This window comes from Lagenorhynchus albirostris, chromosome 16 (assembly GCF_949774975.1).
Source record: "Lagenorhynchus albirostris chromosome 16, mLagAlb1.1, whole genome shotgun sequence".
Lineage (NCBI taxonomy): Eukaryota > Metazoa > Chordata > Mammalia > Artiodactyla > Delphinidae > Lagenorhynchus > Lagenorhynchus albirostris.
In genome coordinates this window covers 4137824-4152721 of record NC_083110.1, presented here as the reverse complement: position 1 = coordinate 4152721, position 14898 = coordinate 4137824, and the positions used below count along the sequence as shown (strand labels likewise).

General features: G+C 44.6%; 1 protein-coding gene across 4 annotated transcripts in view; it reads left to right on the top strand.

Annotated features, from left to right (window-relative positions):
- Window positions 1-14898, top strand: part of SIPA1L2 (signal induced proliferation associated 1 like 2) — a 236701-nt gene that overhangs the window by 156351 nt on the left and 65452 nt on the right. For all 4 annotated transcript variants that reach the window (XM_060127134.1, XM_060127137.1, XM_060127136.1 and 1 more), the window contains 3 exons: window positions 697-871; window positions 5190-5293; window positions 14029-14186. In XM_060127134.1, the coding sequence (XP_059983117.1) occupies window positions 697-871; window positions 5190-5293; window positions 14029-14186 (437 nt within the window). The remainder of the gene's footprint in view (window positions 1-696; window positions 872-5189; window positions 5294-14028; window positions 14187-14898) is intronic.

Here is a 14898-nt window from a genome sequence, read left to right as displayed (position 1 = left end):
TATAGAGGGTATGAGATTAAATATTTCCACAGTTGTATTTTTAAATAAACGCTTGAACCTGGCTCTCCATTTTGGAAACCTGGCAGCTCCCACATGGGCAAGGCCATTCATTATATTTCTTAGGGTGTCTGACGTTTCTCCAGCTGTTATGTTCGGGTTTCTGGGTTTATTATGTATTTGGAGTATTGTGTACAGTGACAGCTGCTTATTCTTTTGCTTCTTAGCTTATGGGAATTGTCCTGACGTGCTTTCCTGAGAACAGAATTCTCAGCTCCTGTCATTTTAATTTTACTGGAAGTTAGCTCGTCTGATACTTTCTGTTTTCATTTTATTTTAATTTATTTTTATTTTTATTTTTATTTTTATTTTTATTTGTCTGTTGACGCGCGGGCCTCTCACTGTTGTGGCCTCTCCCGTTGCGGAGCACAGGCTCCGGACGCGCAGGCTCAGCGGCCATGGCTCACGGGCCCAGCCGCTCCGCGGCATGTGGGATCTTCCCGGACCGGGGCACGAACCCGTGTCCCCTGCATCGTCAGGCGGACTCTCAACCACTGCGCCACCAGGGAAGCCCCCATTTTATTTTTTAGTTTGATTTGTATTTTATATTGGAATAGAGTTGATATACAATGTTGCTTAGTCTCAGGCGTCCTTGTCTGTTACTCTTTGCCGAGTAATTCCCTTTCTGCCCCATTTCAGCTGAGCTTTCAGCACAAGATCGGGATCCTGTATTGCAGAGCCGGCCAGAGCACCGAGGAGGAGATGTACAACAACGAGACGGCCGGACCAGCTTTTGAAGAATTCCTCGATCTGCTGGGCCAGAGGGTGCGGCTGAAAGGATTTAGTAAATACCGGGCTCAGCTGGACAATAAAAGTAAGCTTCAGACTTGCTTGTGTGTGCACAGATTTAATGCTCCAAAGGTAGGCGCACCCCAGACATCTAAGTTAGCGATCCTGAGCCCTCCCCTTCTTGACCCCCTGCAGCGGCCGAGCTGGCTTATTTGGGATGCAGTTGAGATTTCCTCAGATGAGCAGAGGGGGCACATTTCTCAAGAGCTCTGTGTCTCTCACAAGCTCAGAGGGTCAATTCTTGTTCCCATGTAACGAGAGCAGAGATTCCCCGGTGTTTGGTGAATAATCTTTTAATATGTTCTTCTTTCTTTTCACCTCACCTGTCCGTTACACCCTGTCCCACTGCAGCAAGGATGAGTCCCGCTTCATTTCTGAAAGTCTAAACATCACCACACCCACTCAGGCTGTGCTCACGGCCTTATCTTTGCTCGTTTCCGTTTTCACGATGTTACCTGGGGAGCTGAAGCAGTGATGAAAAAGCTGACGCATCCTGCTTTCCAAGAACCTTAGTCAGGTCCCCTCCTAGGATGTGTGAATTTGTCTTGTCTCTCCACTTAGGTAACCGTGTTCCTTACGGCCCTCATAAATTCTAAGCGGTTCACCTTCGTATTTGTGTTGTCAGTTAGTTGCTCTCAGCACACCTGGTAAAAATACCAGGCAGGGTAATTTTGTGTATCTAGGGAAATTCTGCTTATTGTCAAGCAGTTAAGCGCTTGCTCTTTTAATGAAGATGAGCAGATAGATTCTGAACTTGGAGGATCTGGGGGGACATCTAGCACTAGAGGAGGGGCCGGTGGGGACTCTTCCCTGGGGGAGGGTCAACGTGTGGCCGAGCCAGGGTTGGCATGGAGGCCACCTGAGCCCCTGCGGCCCCTGGCCCGCTCACCTCGCGACCATCAGAGATACTTGCCTAGATCGCCGGTGGTACCACTCTTAGCGCGCATGGCCTGTCATCAGTTCTGGGGTTCTGATCTGTTTTTGAACCTTACACTTAGAGGATAGATCGCAAGACCTGGACACGGTGTTGGCTCACATGCGGGCCCTGTGTGTCCTCCACACACGCCAAGGTTGGAGTTTGACTATTAGGCTGAATGTGGATAGCTCATGCCTCAGAAATGTTAAGGTTAGAAAATAATTTGTGACAGCCATCGCAAGTATCCACATCTTTTAAGAAGGATCAGCGAGACCTTTTCTGATTTTCTCCTCTGTTTCCTGTGCAAACTCCCCTTACCCACAGACCGCCACATACCCCCTAGAGGTGCTGGCATGCCAGCCTTAGGGACGTCCTTCCAGGAGAACCACTGCCAACGTGGACTCATTGCTATGCATGCCTGCCGTCCCTCTGCTGTGGGATGGATTGGGGAAGCATTTTAAGAGCTTCTGAGCTGTACATTCTATAAAACTACAACAGAGGTAATGCAGATATTTTCCTATGTATAGAATTGACATCAGCTTGGAGTTTTCATGACTTAAGAGATGTCTTTAATACATTACAGAGGTAGTGCTAAGTACTTTGGTACAAGGAAATGATAACTTCAGAACAAGATTTTGATATGTTGATTCTAATAATCAGCGAGTCTTCTATTTTTATGAGCAGGACCTTCTATGAGATGCAAAGAAATCATGGCATGCCTTTAGAGAGGAGGTCTCTAAGAATTATGTTTCATGGAGTGGTCAAATAAAAAGTATGTCTTTCATGAAGTGGGCAAAAAAAAAATATCTTCCTTCTTAAATACAGGAGAGTTGTGTTGCAGTTTTCATTCCGCCTGCCCACAGGACCTTGGGCAAATCTGGGCCTCATTTTCTTCACAAAAAAGTCAGAGTTTCGGGCTAGAGTATCTGAGATGTCCCTTCCAGCTTTAAAATGGGTTGTTCCTCTCTTAAGTACAGAATGAAATGGGGTAGGAACAGAGGCGCTGTGAGCCGCTAAGGTGCTCTGCTATCCAGTAGAATATAGACCCCCAGGCCATGGCCGGCCTTTCTTTGGTTGGCTGCAGAGAATGATAAAACCGGAGACTGCCGTGATGGCCCTGTATCTCTCTCTCTCTCTCTTTTTTAATATATTTATTTATTTATTTTTGGCTGCGTTGGGTCTTCGTTGCTGCGTGCGGGCTTTCTCTAGTTGCGGTGAGCAGGGGCTACTCTTTGGTACAGTGTGCGGGCTTCTCACTGCGGTGGCTTCTCTTGTTGCAGAGCACAGGCTCTAGGTGCGCGAGATTCAGTAGTTGTGGCATGCGGGCTCAGTAGTTGCGGCTCACGGGCTCTAGAGCGCAGACTCAGTAGTTGTGGCATGCGGGTTCAGTTGCTCCACGGCATGTGGGAACTTCTCGGACCAGGGCTCGAACCCGTGTCCCCTGCATTGGCAGGCGGATTCTTAACCACTGCGCCACCAGGAAAGCCCCCCTGTATCTCCTTTTGAACAGAAATATTTGCAGCAAACCCTTGAACAAGCTTGAGCTGACCTTTTGCATTACCCTTCTGATGTTTAAAATAAAAACTTTGAAAATATTGAATACTTAATTTTAGAAATTCGTCCTTTAGCACTACTTGGGATAGACAAATTATGACCACATTTTTGAGAGTGTTTCTCCCCCTTCCCCCTAAAAGTGAATTTTTCTTTTTTCATTATGAATTCCTGAATCTGAAGCCCATTGACCAGACTGTGAAATATCTGTCAGCATTTCTCTTACTGAATTTTAAGCATCGTAGTAGCAGTGTTGTGAGGGGAGTCATTGAACCTGCAGGGTTAGTTCATCCTCTGACCTTCAGTGTTACTTCTTCGTGGGAGGAACAGTCGTCATTCCCTCACGACCGGCCTGCTCACTTCCAAAGCCACGTTTCATCCTTAAGGTCCTGAGACAAGACAGTTGAAATGGAAGATTACTCTCTAAGAAGTCCTAAGAAAAATAACAAATACGCATTTAATGAATAGCTAAAAGAGAAAATGGGGGCTGGATAATATAGAGCTTATTAGATGAATATCCTCTCTGACCGTCTGCAAGTTAATTTATCAGTATCCATAGATTAACATTGTACATACTCCCCTTATGCGTGAAATTTCCTTCTGTGAGTACCTCTCAGCGCAAAACTGTATGCAATACTTTTTTCTAGAGGATTTTCAGGACTATTTCTGAGTTGGATATAAATGTTGGAAATAAGAATATGTTGCATGATTTAGAAAGAAAATAATAAATGCCCATGAAGGTTAAGTGTTTTAATGTTCTTAAAGTAAACATTTTAATTTTCAGATTAAAAAAAGGTTAGCCCAAGATCACTACGTAGAGTTTCCCCAACAAACACAATGGAATAAACTTTGTTTTCAATAATATCGAACAGTATTGTTTACTGTTGTTTAAAAGGTAGACGATAAACCTGTATATAGATCAAGGATTGAGAAGGGCAGTCTTGAGTTCTGTTTACATCTTAATTTCTATTTATCTTTTTGTCTTTATCCATATGCAAAGTGGTTCAAACCTCCATCTTAAAATTATTACTTAAACGTTTTATAGTCACTGTTGGTTTGGGTGTCTGAAACTCTCAGTGAGGTAATCTGTCGATAATACAGATGGGTTTCGAATTTGCACAGAATCATTCTGCTTTTCAAAAGATGAATAGCTGTATGATTAACAGGGATTCAGATGTCATAGTTTTTTTAACGTGTATCAGTGCATAATATGCAGTAAGAGATCACATTCATCCTCCCTGGTCTTAATCATATGACTGCATCATCGCATTGCCTGTCAGAAAGAGAAGAAGATTACTTCCATCATTCAGGGAAGAAATCCTTAACGTCTTTCGTTCCCATTTCCATATGAAGTCAATCCTGTTTCATTTTTCTGGGTTCTGGAGGGTCAAGTGCCCAAGAATAACTGACAGTTAACTGTAGACACACGCACACGCACGCGCACACACACACGATGGGGCAAGGATAACTTCTGGTTAGCTCAGCCCCGTCTAATAATTGCACCCAGACCGGCGCCAGGCCACACCTCCTCCTGTGCTCGCCTGTGCTTCTTGTGTCAGCAGCATCTCGCCCATGTGGGTCATCTGAGTTAGCACTGCGAAGGCAGGAGTGCAGAAGAAAAGGGGGGAAACCACGCGTTCAGTAGAAAGCGCCTGGGTGAGAGCAGATGGCAAAACTCAGGCCGCAGGCGTGGGCTGGAAAGTGGGAGCAACAGGGCCTAGTGAGAGAGCGGGGCCACCCCCAAGACACTGGTCCTTTATCGTTGGGAGGTCTGTTCTTTTCGGTTGAATTGCCTTTTGTAATAATGACCTTCTAAGTGTTGAATTGCTAATCTGCAGTGGCCTAACTTGTTCTTGCAATTAATCTTTGTTTTCAGCTGATTCTACAGGAACGCATTCCCTGTACACGACGTACAAAGACTACGAGCTTATGTTCCATGTGTGCACCATGCTCCCACACACGCCCAACAACAGGCAGCAGGTACGGCCTCCTCCCACCCCCACCCCCACAACAGATGCCACCTCCGAGGGCAGCCCTTCCATGCTATCAGTGTATTTCGAATTTGCAAAGCATCAGTAGGTTTTTCTCTTTGAATGGCATTCGTAGTCTTTGACTCTTTTATCATCTGGAAGTGTTTGGGCTTTAAAGGGATTATTACGGCACACGTTTTATTGCACTCGTTTCTTACAGAACTTAGAAACTCTTCCACACTCACCTGGATTGCTTGCCAGGCAAAATCTTAATGGGAAGCAGTGTCAACTGTATTAATTACAGAAGAGGTCAACTAATGTAACCTGACCTTCGGTTTCTGCGTGTGGGTAGATAACTTCTAGAAAATATTGTAAGAAATAATCTTGTAACTCGCTCGTGGCGTTCTTTAATTTTAGGGGTTTGATTACATTTGGGGTGAGTGCAGAGTTAAAGCAAGGTTTGTTTCCACGCTTAGAAAACTTAATTTTGCTGATGTCACGTAACCGCACTCCTTTGCTCTAAGTTAAAGCATCAGGGACTACATAGTAGTTGTTCAATAAGCATTTGTCATGTGAATGAAACTTAATTGTTGCAGAGAACTTTGTCTTTCTTTTTTACGTTTTTTCCGAATGCTCATGAAATGCAATGAAGGTAGTCAAGGGGTGCATTTTCCCAGCGAGGCCACTTGCCCTGTTCCCAGGTGGGAAGAACCACCTTAGATCCCCCAGCCAAGAGGAAGAAGAGGCCCCTGACCCCCAGCCCGGCTTTGTCACATTTGGGGCTGTAGCTCCTCTGTTTATTCCTCTTCCCGTGGTAATTGCTGGATGGGTTTTTTCTACCTAATACTTAACCTCAATCCCTTGTCCTTCCTGTATTTTCTACAGGGTTTTCTAGTAATCAGAGTTCTGCCCATTACCTTCAGAGGATCTGTCTTTTGATCACGTGTCTGTATGTTTTTTATGACATGGAGTTACAATCCCTAGATCACACGTATGAATTTTACACACGTTGTAAGCTAAAGGATTTCTAGCTCTTCAAACGTTTATTTGGAATAATGCCATATAGACTCACTCAGTGTTAAGATGCTCGATTTTAGACCATGCAGTTGTCCTTGCAGATACTTTTACGATCATCCAGTAATTAAACTCTGAGTGAGTTGTTGCTGAGAAACCTGATAGGGCTGACTCAGGCCCAGAGACCCTGTCAGTAGGTTAGTGGAAACAGAACCGGTGCCTTTGGACCCCACTCATGGAGCATTCAACTCACAAGGCCCTGCCAGCTCCCCAGTTACCTGAGTCACTGGACTCCGAGTCCACTCCGTTGTTTCTCAGAGGGCAACCTCTGAAATTTCAAAGTCCCTTGACTTTGCTGTTACCAGAACTCAAAGCTGGCTTCCCCCGTGCCCTTTTTATTGAACAGTAATTAAAAGTGTGGTTTTATGAGTTCTTTGTACCAGAGTTTCTTTCACTGAAACTCTCCCCGAAAAGTCCTGCACATAAAAACGTGGATGGAAGGATGGGGGTGGGGAGTGAGGTACGTGGGTGTTTTCAACTTCCCAAATGGGAGATTAAAAAAACAAAAATCCCTGTAAGTTGAGATAGTATATTACAAACTCCGTAGCCTAAAGACTTGTTGGTTCCATTTTTGTTTTCCTTTTTTATCTTGAGTGAGAATCCGTGGCGTTGAATGTTATGCCGACGCATTAGAGGTAGAAAACTGCTTGTTTTGCTTCTTTAATTGCTCTTGCTATGTGTAGAATATATATGATCTTATATGTGTTTCATTGGGAAATCTACATACTCAACGTCAACGTAGGATGTAGGCGAGTAATCACAGTATAAAAGGGATGAGTGTAGGATGGGGGATAAGAGTCATTGGACTTGTATTCTGAACTTATTGTAGTCATTTGCCTTGTGGCCTTGGAAAAGATTTAGTCTCTCAAGAAATTTGACAATTATATAATGAGGATGTGGTCTAGGTGGCCAGCAGTGCGTGCTTGGAGCCCTGTACTGAGAAGAAAGAACTCTACGCCGCGGCTCCGGCGGGAAGAATGCTGTATTTTTGAGATACCTTCCGAGGGTTTGGAAGTGGGGAGGAGTGGCACACCCGAGCGTATTTGGACAAGATGATTGCATAGCATCTCCCTCTTAGTGTTCGAATTCCGTGATTCTAGGGCCTTCTTTGAGGCTTCCTCCTTCTAGGTTGGCAAAAAGCTTCAGCAGAAAAATGTAGTGCTTAAGAGCAAGAATTCTAGAACCTTCCTGGATGTGAATCCCAGCTACTTAGCTTTGTGACCTTGGGCACAATTGTCTGTGCTTTATTTTCCTTTATCCCTGAAGGTAGAGACTGTTACCTCTTTCTTCACGGCGTGTTGTATGCACACAGAGCCACTGCCCAGAACGTGGAGAGCAGTCAGTTAACATTTGTTGAATGAATGAAGGAACCTTTCTTAGATGGTGGTTGGAATTAGGTGCGTTAATATGTATAAAGCGCTCTAAATAGCGCTGGCATGGAGCGTGCTCAATAAGTTTTAGGTGTTACTATAAGTTAGAACTTATGAGATAGAGAGGACAGGTATTTGAGATGACTTAATTTGCATTTTATCTTCCTGTTCCCAGTGCTAAAGACCTATCATGAAAAGCTAAGGCCTGAATAGTTAAGAAAGGAAGGGACTAATTTACCAATAACTTCAGAAAATCATTTTTACTTTGACATTTAATACTTTGCTAATCACGATCAGGATATGCTGGTCATAGATCAGTGATGGCGCTGTGCAGTCTTGGAACACGGACTTTCCAGATCTGTTGCAGGCGGTGCTACTTTGCCGTCTCTCGCACCCACCCCACCCGTGCCCACAGATTATGGTAATACCAAGGGCATAAGTGTCTGAAGTGACCGTCCGGGTTCATGACTGCAGTTTGAGGCCACACAGCTTAGCGAAGTTAACTGGTCTGTACGTGAATTGCGCCTGTGACTTTGGCCTCATCAGCCCCGTGGTATTTGTGACTCTTTCACTGTTCTAGATGCATCCACATCAGATACAATTTCTTGTGTTTGTTCTTGTAATAAATCAAGCTGAAAGCTGATTCCAAGATGTATTAAAAGTCTTCACAGGGTCCATGACAGTTGCAAGAGAGTTCAATCTTTGGAATGTCTGGACTCTTACAAAGAAAACGTAGCCAGATAAGGAAGCCCGTTCTTGGAGTGTTTTCCCTTTTCAGTCAAATCCCCCAGGTCTCTCTCTGGGTCTGCTTGGCAGTCAGTCAGTCCACTTTTCCCAGGACTGTGTCCCCTGGCTGCCTCCCTCCTGCTTGTCCTATAGACAGATCGTGGTTAAGCCATCATGGGGTGTTATCAGTGGGACTTCACTTTGGCAGAGACAAACTAAGTTTATAAACAGATGAAGGTAGCATGGTTCCTGGCACACAGTAAACGTGTGTGTGTGTGTGTGTGAATGCATGTGTAATGTTAGAACTGCCCTGCTTGGAAGGGGTTTCCGAGCTCCATGGAGGTCCCTAAGGAAAAAGACAAAACCCCTGGGTTTCTGAGATTCCATCTGAAGAATCCTGGTCTTAGCCTAGGGATGGGCTTGATATCTACAGAGGAAATAGGGACAGAGCTTGTTCGGCTAGGCTGGAACCCCTTCTGCATATAATTTACACAGATGGTCAGCCCCTGCCTTAAAAGGTTTGTGTACATACTTCTGTAAGTCCCTAATTGGTACAGCTGAGGAGCCATTTAAGTATTGGAGGAATCTATCTCATTAAGTGCTCTCTCTACAGCCAGGTCCTGACTGCTCTTGGGTTCACCTATAAATAGTAATCTGGAATATTTTTGGAAGCATCAAAGGCATATCCAGCTTTTCGTGATTAGCTTTATTCCCAGGCCAGAAAGAAGAATGTGTACTTATACCAGATAATAAGAATTATGGCTTTGCAGAAGGGCTGGTATTGCCCAGTTTCAGAAGAGAAACATTTGTATCGTCATAATCTTTTCTTATCTTCACTTTGTTATTAAATCATTAAAAATCTGCATTCTTGGTTTATTTCTGTTTCTCCATTTCCAAAATATTCAGTCTTGCTTAGCTGGTTTGTGCCTCTACTCTTGCCATTGGTAAAGTATTTTATATAATATTTTTATATTGGTTATATAGAATGGTAAATCAACAATGCATCCTTGAAACGGTGATTAAATTTGAACTTTTCTTACTGATCTGAGATCACAGTGGTTAATTAGAGGTCACTTTTTTGTGGAAGCAAAGGAGGCAAGATCTTTTGTATTTATGTGGTAATGTGTGTAGGTTTTCCCCCTCTTTCTTGCTGGTCAGACTACTATTCTATGTTCACTTTTTCTGTGTCTTTATACAGGAAACTTTATAGATGTCTCTTAAAAATGAGAGCAAAATTCTGACCACTGGTACATGCTCTTCTGAGTACAGAGAATATGAGGGGGCTGTGTTGTGTGCATGCATGTGTGTTTGTGTATGTTCTGTGTGCAAGTGTGCAAAGTTAGGACGGTCCCTGAAGGAGGAGAAGCTAGCGCACCGTGTAAAGGGGAGACACTTTCTAAGCAAGGGTTGGCGAACGCAAGGCGCCTGCTGCAGAGACAGGTGGGCGTGTTGCAGGGATAGGGTGGCTGTCCAGAAGGGGAGGGGGGTGACGGGGTCAGACTCCGGGAAGGATCCGGACAGACCAGTCTTTGTCAGCCCTGCTCCTATGGACAGACCAGTCTTTGTCAGCCCTGCTCCTACTGCTGGGACTTTCCGACGATACCCCAAGGACTGAGATCCAGAATTTATGACTGTTTTTTCAAAACGGGATACATTTAATTTTTTTCCTCACTTCTGAACTCATCTCTTTGAATTTCAGAACTTGTAATCATTAAACGATGCAGTTTTCTCTTTGAAATCATGCTCATTTTCACATGTTTGCTTCTTAAGACAAGAAACTCTCTCTGGAGATCCGCCTTCTCCAGTTTCAAATTAAGCTTTCTCATCGCTGACCCTGAGAGACTTCTTCTGAACGACATCCCAGCCGCGTCACATCTTCTTGTGACGGTGCAGCCTCTTTCCCCCTCTCCTCCAGAATCAGGTGCAACATGCTTTTTTTTTTTTTTAAAAAAGAACTTCCCAGGTTTTTTTAAAAAAGAATTTAACAAGCGATCCTATTTGCATAGAGGCTGGTAGATCTAACCAAGTTCAACTTTATGCCATTTTCGATGCATATGCAGCTGCCTGGAGGTTGGTTGTTTTCACTTGCTTTTAGTTCTTGCATGAAGTTAAAACTGGACCTGTGAAACCCTGAAGTGTGTTTAAGGAATTGAAGATAAACCCACAGCTTGCTATTTCTGTAGCATCTGTATGTTTTTTGTCAGGGAATTGGGTGACGAATCACAGTTTCACTTTCCTTGTCATACCAAGAGCTTATTCCTGGCTCACAGCTTGAATCAAGTGTCGGGAAGTTAGCCGAATTGACTCTGTAAATCTAATACAATATTTATTAACTCACTCTCGCGGTTGAAGACTCTTGAGTTGGCCCCCTTGGCACTGAAGAAGTGTTAGGAGCTTCTCACGTCTGGAAGGGCCTAGAAGACGTCGTTCCTTAATCCCCGAAATAGCACCGGCGGCGTCTTGGTGACCGGGAACTTGCCTTGCTGTCTTGCTGGGCTGACCTGGTTTATGGGCTGCCGTGCCCTTTCCGCTTCCATTTCCGGAGTGGACTTCTACAGAATTTCATTGACGAGTTAGAACAAGACATAACTAACTGCTGAAGAGAACCCTAACGTTTATATAAGAAGCCCAAGAATTACTTAGGTTGTTTACTGTCTGACAATGAATGTTTCCGTGAACCTGCCAGATGCTGTATTTCTTTAGTCTCTAAAAAGATTCAGATATCCTATTGATGGGCCAGGTGTTCATTTTTCATTGTTTAGTCTCTACAGAGAGCTTGAGATTTTATTTTCCTTTTTTTTTTTTTCGGTACACAGGCCTCTCACTGTTGTGGCCTCTCCCGTTGCGGAGCACAGGCTCCAGACGCGCAGGCTCAGCGGCCATGGCTCACGGGCCCAGCCGCTCCGCGGCATGTGGGATCTTCCCGGACCGGGGCACGAACCCGTGTCCCCTGCATCGGCAGGCGGACTCTCAACCACTGCGCCACCAGGGAAGCCCTATTTTCCTCTTCTTAATGAATCTCCTTGTTCCCCGCCCTCCCCTGCACTTTTTCTACAAAGTGCATTTTGTGACTGTGGTTAAATTAACTAGAATTTGAAAACTATTTCTAGCCCATTTTACAAAGCAAAAGAATATGCTTAGAAAGGGGCAAAGGCGGGTTGGCACGTCGTCGAGGTAACTAGCCTTAAAGTTTCCTTTCACTTGCGCTTTAAATGTTCCCGTGGTGAAGTGTAGAACTGGACCCATGGTCTTCCTTCAGGAGCAAGAGAAATGGGTAGGAATAGCTGTCCACGTTTCACTGACTAATGAGGCTGGGCTGCCGTCTGAGGTTAACCCAGGAGGGTGGCCAGCGGACGCCCTAGTCACTGGGGAAGAAGGGGCCTAGAATTCCGTACGTGGCCTTGGCCCCCACAAGCTCCATCTATCTTCTCGTCAGTCTGAGAATTCCCGTGTTTCAAGGAGTTCGAGAATTCCCACGTTTCAAGGATATAGAGGAAAGTACAGTGTAGGCCACTGTGTTCGTGCTCAGCAAATACATTGAACACACTGTTAGGTAGTTCAGTTTTTCTTTCCATTTTTCATTTGTTCCTGGATTTTGTTATCCTGTTACAGTACACGTGAATCATGTATTTCAGTTATTGTGGAAACGAGGGAAGAATATATCTTAGCCTCGTACAGTTTTCAGCTTGTCATGATGCTTGTTTTATTTTTTTATTTATGTTTCTGACCGCGCTGTGCGGCTTGCCGGATCTTAGTTCCCTGACCAGGGATCAAACCCCGCCCCCCCCCCCCCCCGTAGTGGAAGCAAGGAGTCGTAACCACTGGACCGCCAGGGAAGTCCCGTGATGCTTGTTTTCGATACGTGTGCTTGCCTTGTTTTCTTTTCTTTTCATGAAATGTTTACTGTGGTTAACATCTGTGTCCACTCTAGGATGGGTAAATAGTAACACAGTGAATAGATGACTAGTTTGCTACTGATTTTTTTACGTGCATCTTAAAATATCACCTTTTACTTAAATATCTAGCGAACATTTTTAAGACGACAGCTGGCTCATTCATGGATATTAGTATAGCTTTCAAAACTTCACTCAGGCTGTAAAACGATTTTTGTGTGTTTATAACTTTAACCATCGGGAATTAAATAGCAGTTTTCCACCATATGAGTCAGCGATTTAACTGGCCCATAGTAGGGAACTCTGGAAGAAAGGACATTTCGTTCCCACTTTTCCAGGCCTTTTATCATGCTAGATCACAAGTCAGGGGCCTGACAATGAAATCCTTTTTGTATCTGGGTTTAAAAGGTTTTTAAAAGTTGAAATTAATGCTCTTTACAGTGAAGTATGTTCCGTAAGTGCCAAATAAATTTAAGCACGAGCTTGTTGCCTCTGTTATTGCTCGTAAAGAGAGATTTACTACCCGAGATTACCCCGTTCCTGCAGTGACATCACCAACTCATGTAAGGATTACCGTCTCTGTGAAAACTGAGGGTCCCAGACTCTGGGAGCACAGGTCCTGATGGCTTTAGGTGCGTAAGCTTACGCAGTGTATGGATTTGTTGGTGTGTATTCACAGTTGGTCACAATTTTTTGCGCGGTGTTACGTGGCTGTGATTGTGTGTTTGTAACGCTTGTTATTTCACTTAGCCAGTGTGTGTGTGTGTGTGTGTGTGTGTGTGTGTCTGCTGTGTCCTGGGCAGCCCATTAGAAACTGGGAAACCAAAAGTCAACGAGATACATCTCCTGCCCTCGTCATGATTATGACCTGACGCAGGAGAAGTAAACCAAGACTTAGAACAGGACACGACAGCTAATGTGGTCGCCATGGGCCTGGGGTATGGGTGCAGGGCCTGTGCAGTCCCTCCAAGGATGTTCTTTCCAGTGTGTTGGTAGCTCAGCAGAGACCTGAGTGGTCTAGGAGAGACTTGGGGTGAAGGGGGCATTCTCGGCAGAAGGAACATCGCAAGTAAAGGGGTTCAGGTGTTACTGACCTGGGGTTCCTTCTCTCCTGATGCATTTGTAATTTATTGGGTTTTCCAACTGTTAATCTGGTGGAATTCTCTGTTCCTGAAATACATTGAAAAGGCTAGATTTCAGTTAATTAGCTTGAATATACCAGCCGCCAAAATAACAGTCTTCTGTATTTTTGTTGCAGAAATGCACGTGTCATGTAAGCCCCTGACACCCTCGTGCAGGACTTTCAGCCACTGCACCTTCCCCTGGACGCTCTGCCATCTCCTCCTTTTAAGTCGAAGAGCTTAATCTACAAGATTCCTTAAAGCGATTTTAGCTCTAATGTGCTATCATTTCAGGGCAAAAAGTGATAAAGATGAAAAGGAGAGAGAACACCAGTTGCCTTTCAAAGCAAAAGATGAACTTAAATATCGAGGCTTTTCTTTCCGTAGGTCTTTGGACGCAGCCATGTCAAGGAGCCCTAGCTTCCGAAGGATGACTCTGCTTTTCTAAAAAACTCCTTGAAATTGAATGCTGAGTGAACTGTATACATTTACGTATCTTGTCTTTACAGAAACCCGTGTCTGTAACTCTGTGTGTGTGTGTGTTCACTTTCCTGACTGCAGCTCCTGAGGAAAAGGCACATAGGAAATGACATCGTGACCATTGTTTTCCAAGAGCCTGGAGCACTTCCTTTTACTCCAAAAAGCATCCGGTCCCACTTTCAACATGTCTTTGTCATAGTCAAAGTGCATAATCCGTGCACTGAAAATGTGTGTTACAGGTGAGTCCCTGGCGTTTCATGCTCCCAGGGTTGTTCCAACAGGACCTCATTCCCCAAAATGTCTTCCAATTAGTTTTCCAATTATTATTTCTATGCCCATAATTATCCTTTTTTTTTTCCTAATTATATTTCCCACAGTCTTCACTCAGGCACTTTCTTTCTTTCTTTCTTTTCTTTCTTTCTTTTCTTTTCTTTCTTTTCTTTCATTTTATTTTTGGCTGTGTTGGGTCTTGGTTGCTGTGTGCGGGCTTTCTCTGGTTGCGGCGAGCGGGGGCTACTCTCCGTTGCGGTGCGCGGGCTTCTCATTGCGGTGGCTTCTCTTGTTGTGGAGCACGGGCTCTCGGCACGCGGGCTTCAGTAGTTGTGGCACGCGGGCTCAGTAGTTGTGGCTCGCGGGCTCTAGAGCACAGACTCAGTAGTTGCGGCGCACGGGCTTAGTTGCTCTGCGGCATGTGGGATCTTCCCGGACCAGGGATCGAACCCGTGTCCCCGGCAATGGCAGGCGGATTCTTAACCACTGCGCCACCAGAGAAGTCTTACACTCAGGTACTTTCTGTAAGAAATAATTGTCTTCTTCCCATTTTGAAACAGTGAAATTCCTAGCAGTTCACAGTCCTAGGTTTCGCCTTTCCTCAATGTTAAAGACTTCCTCCAGTCCCTGCCAGACCATCGCTTGATTGATAGCAGCCTCGGAAGTGGAGGATCTGGCCAT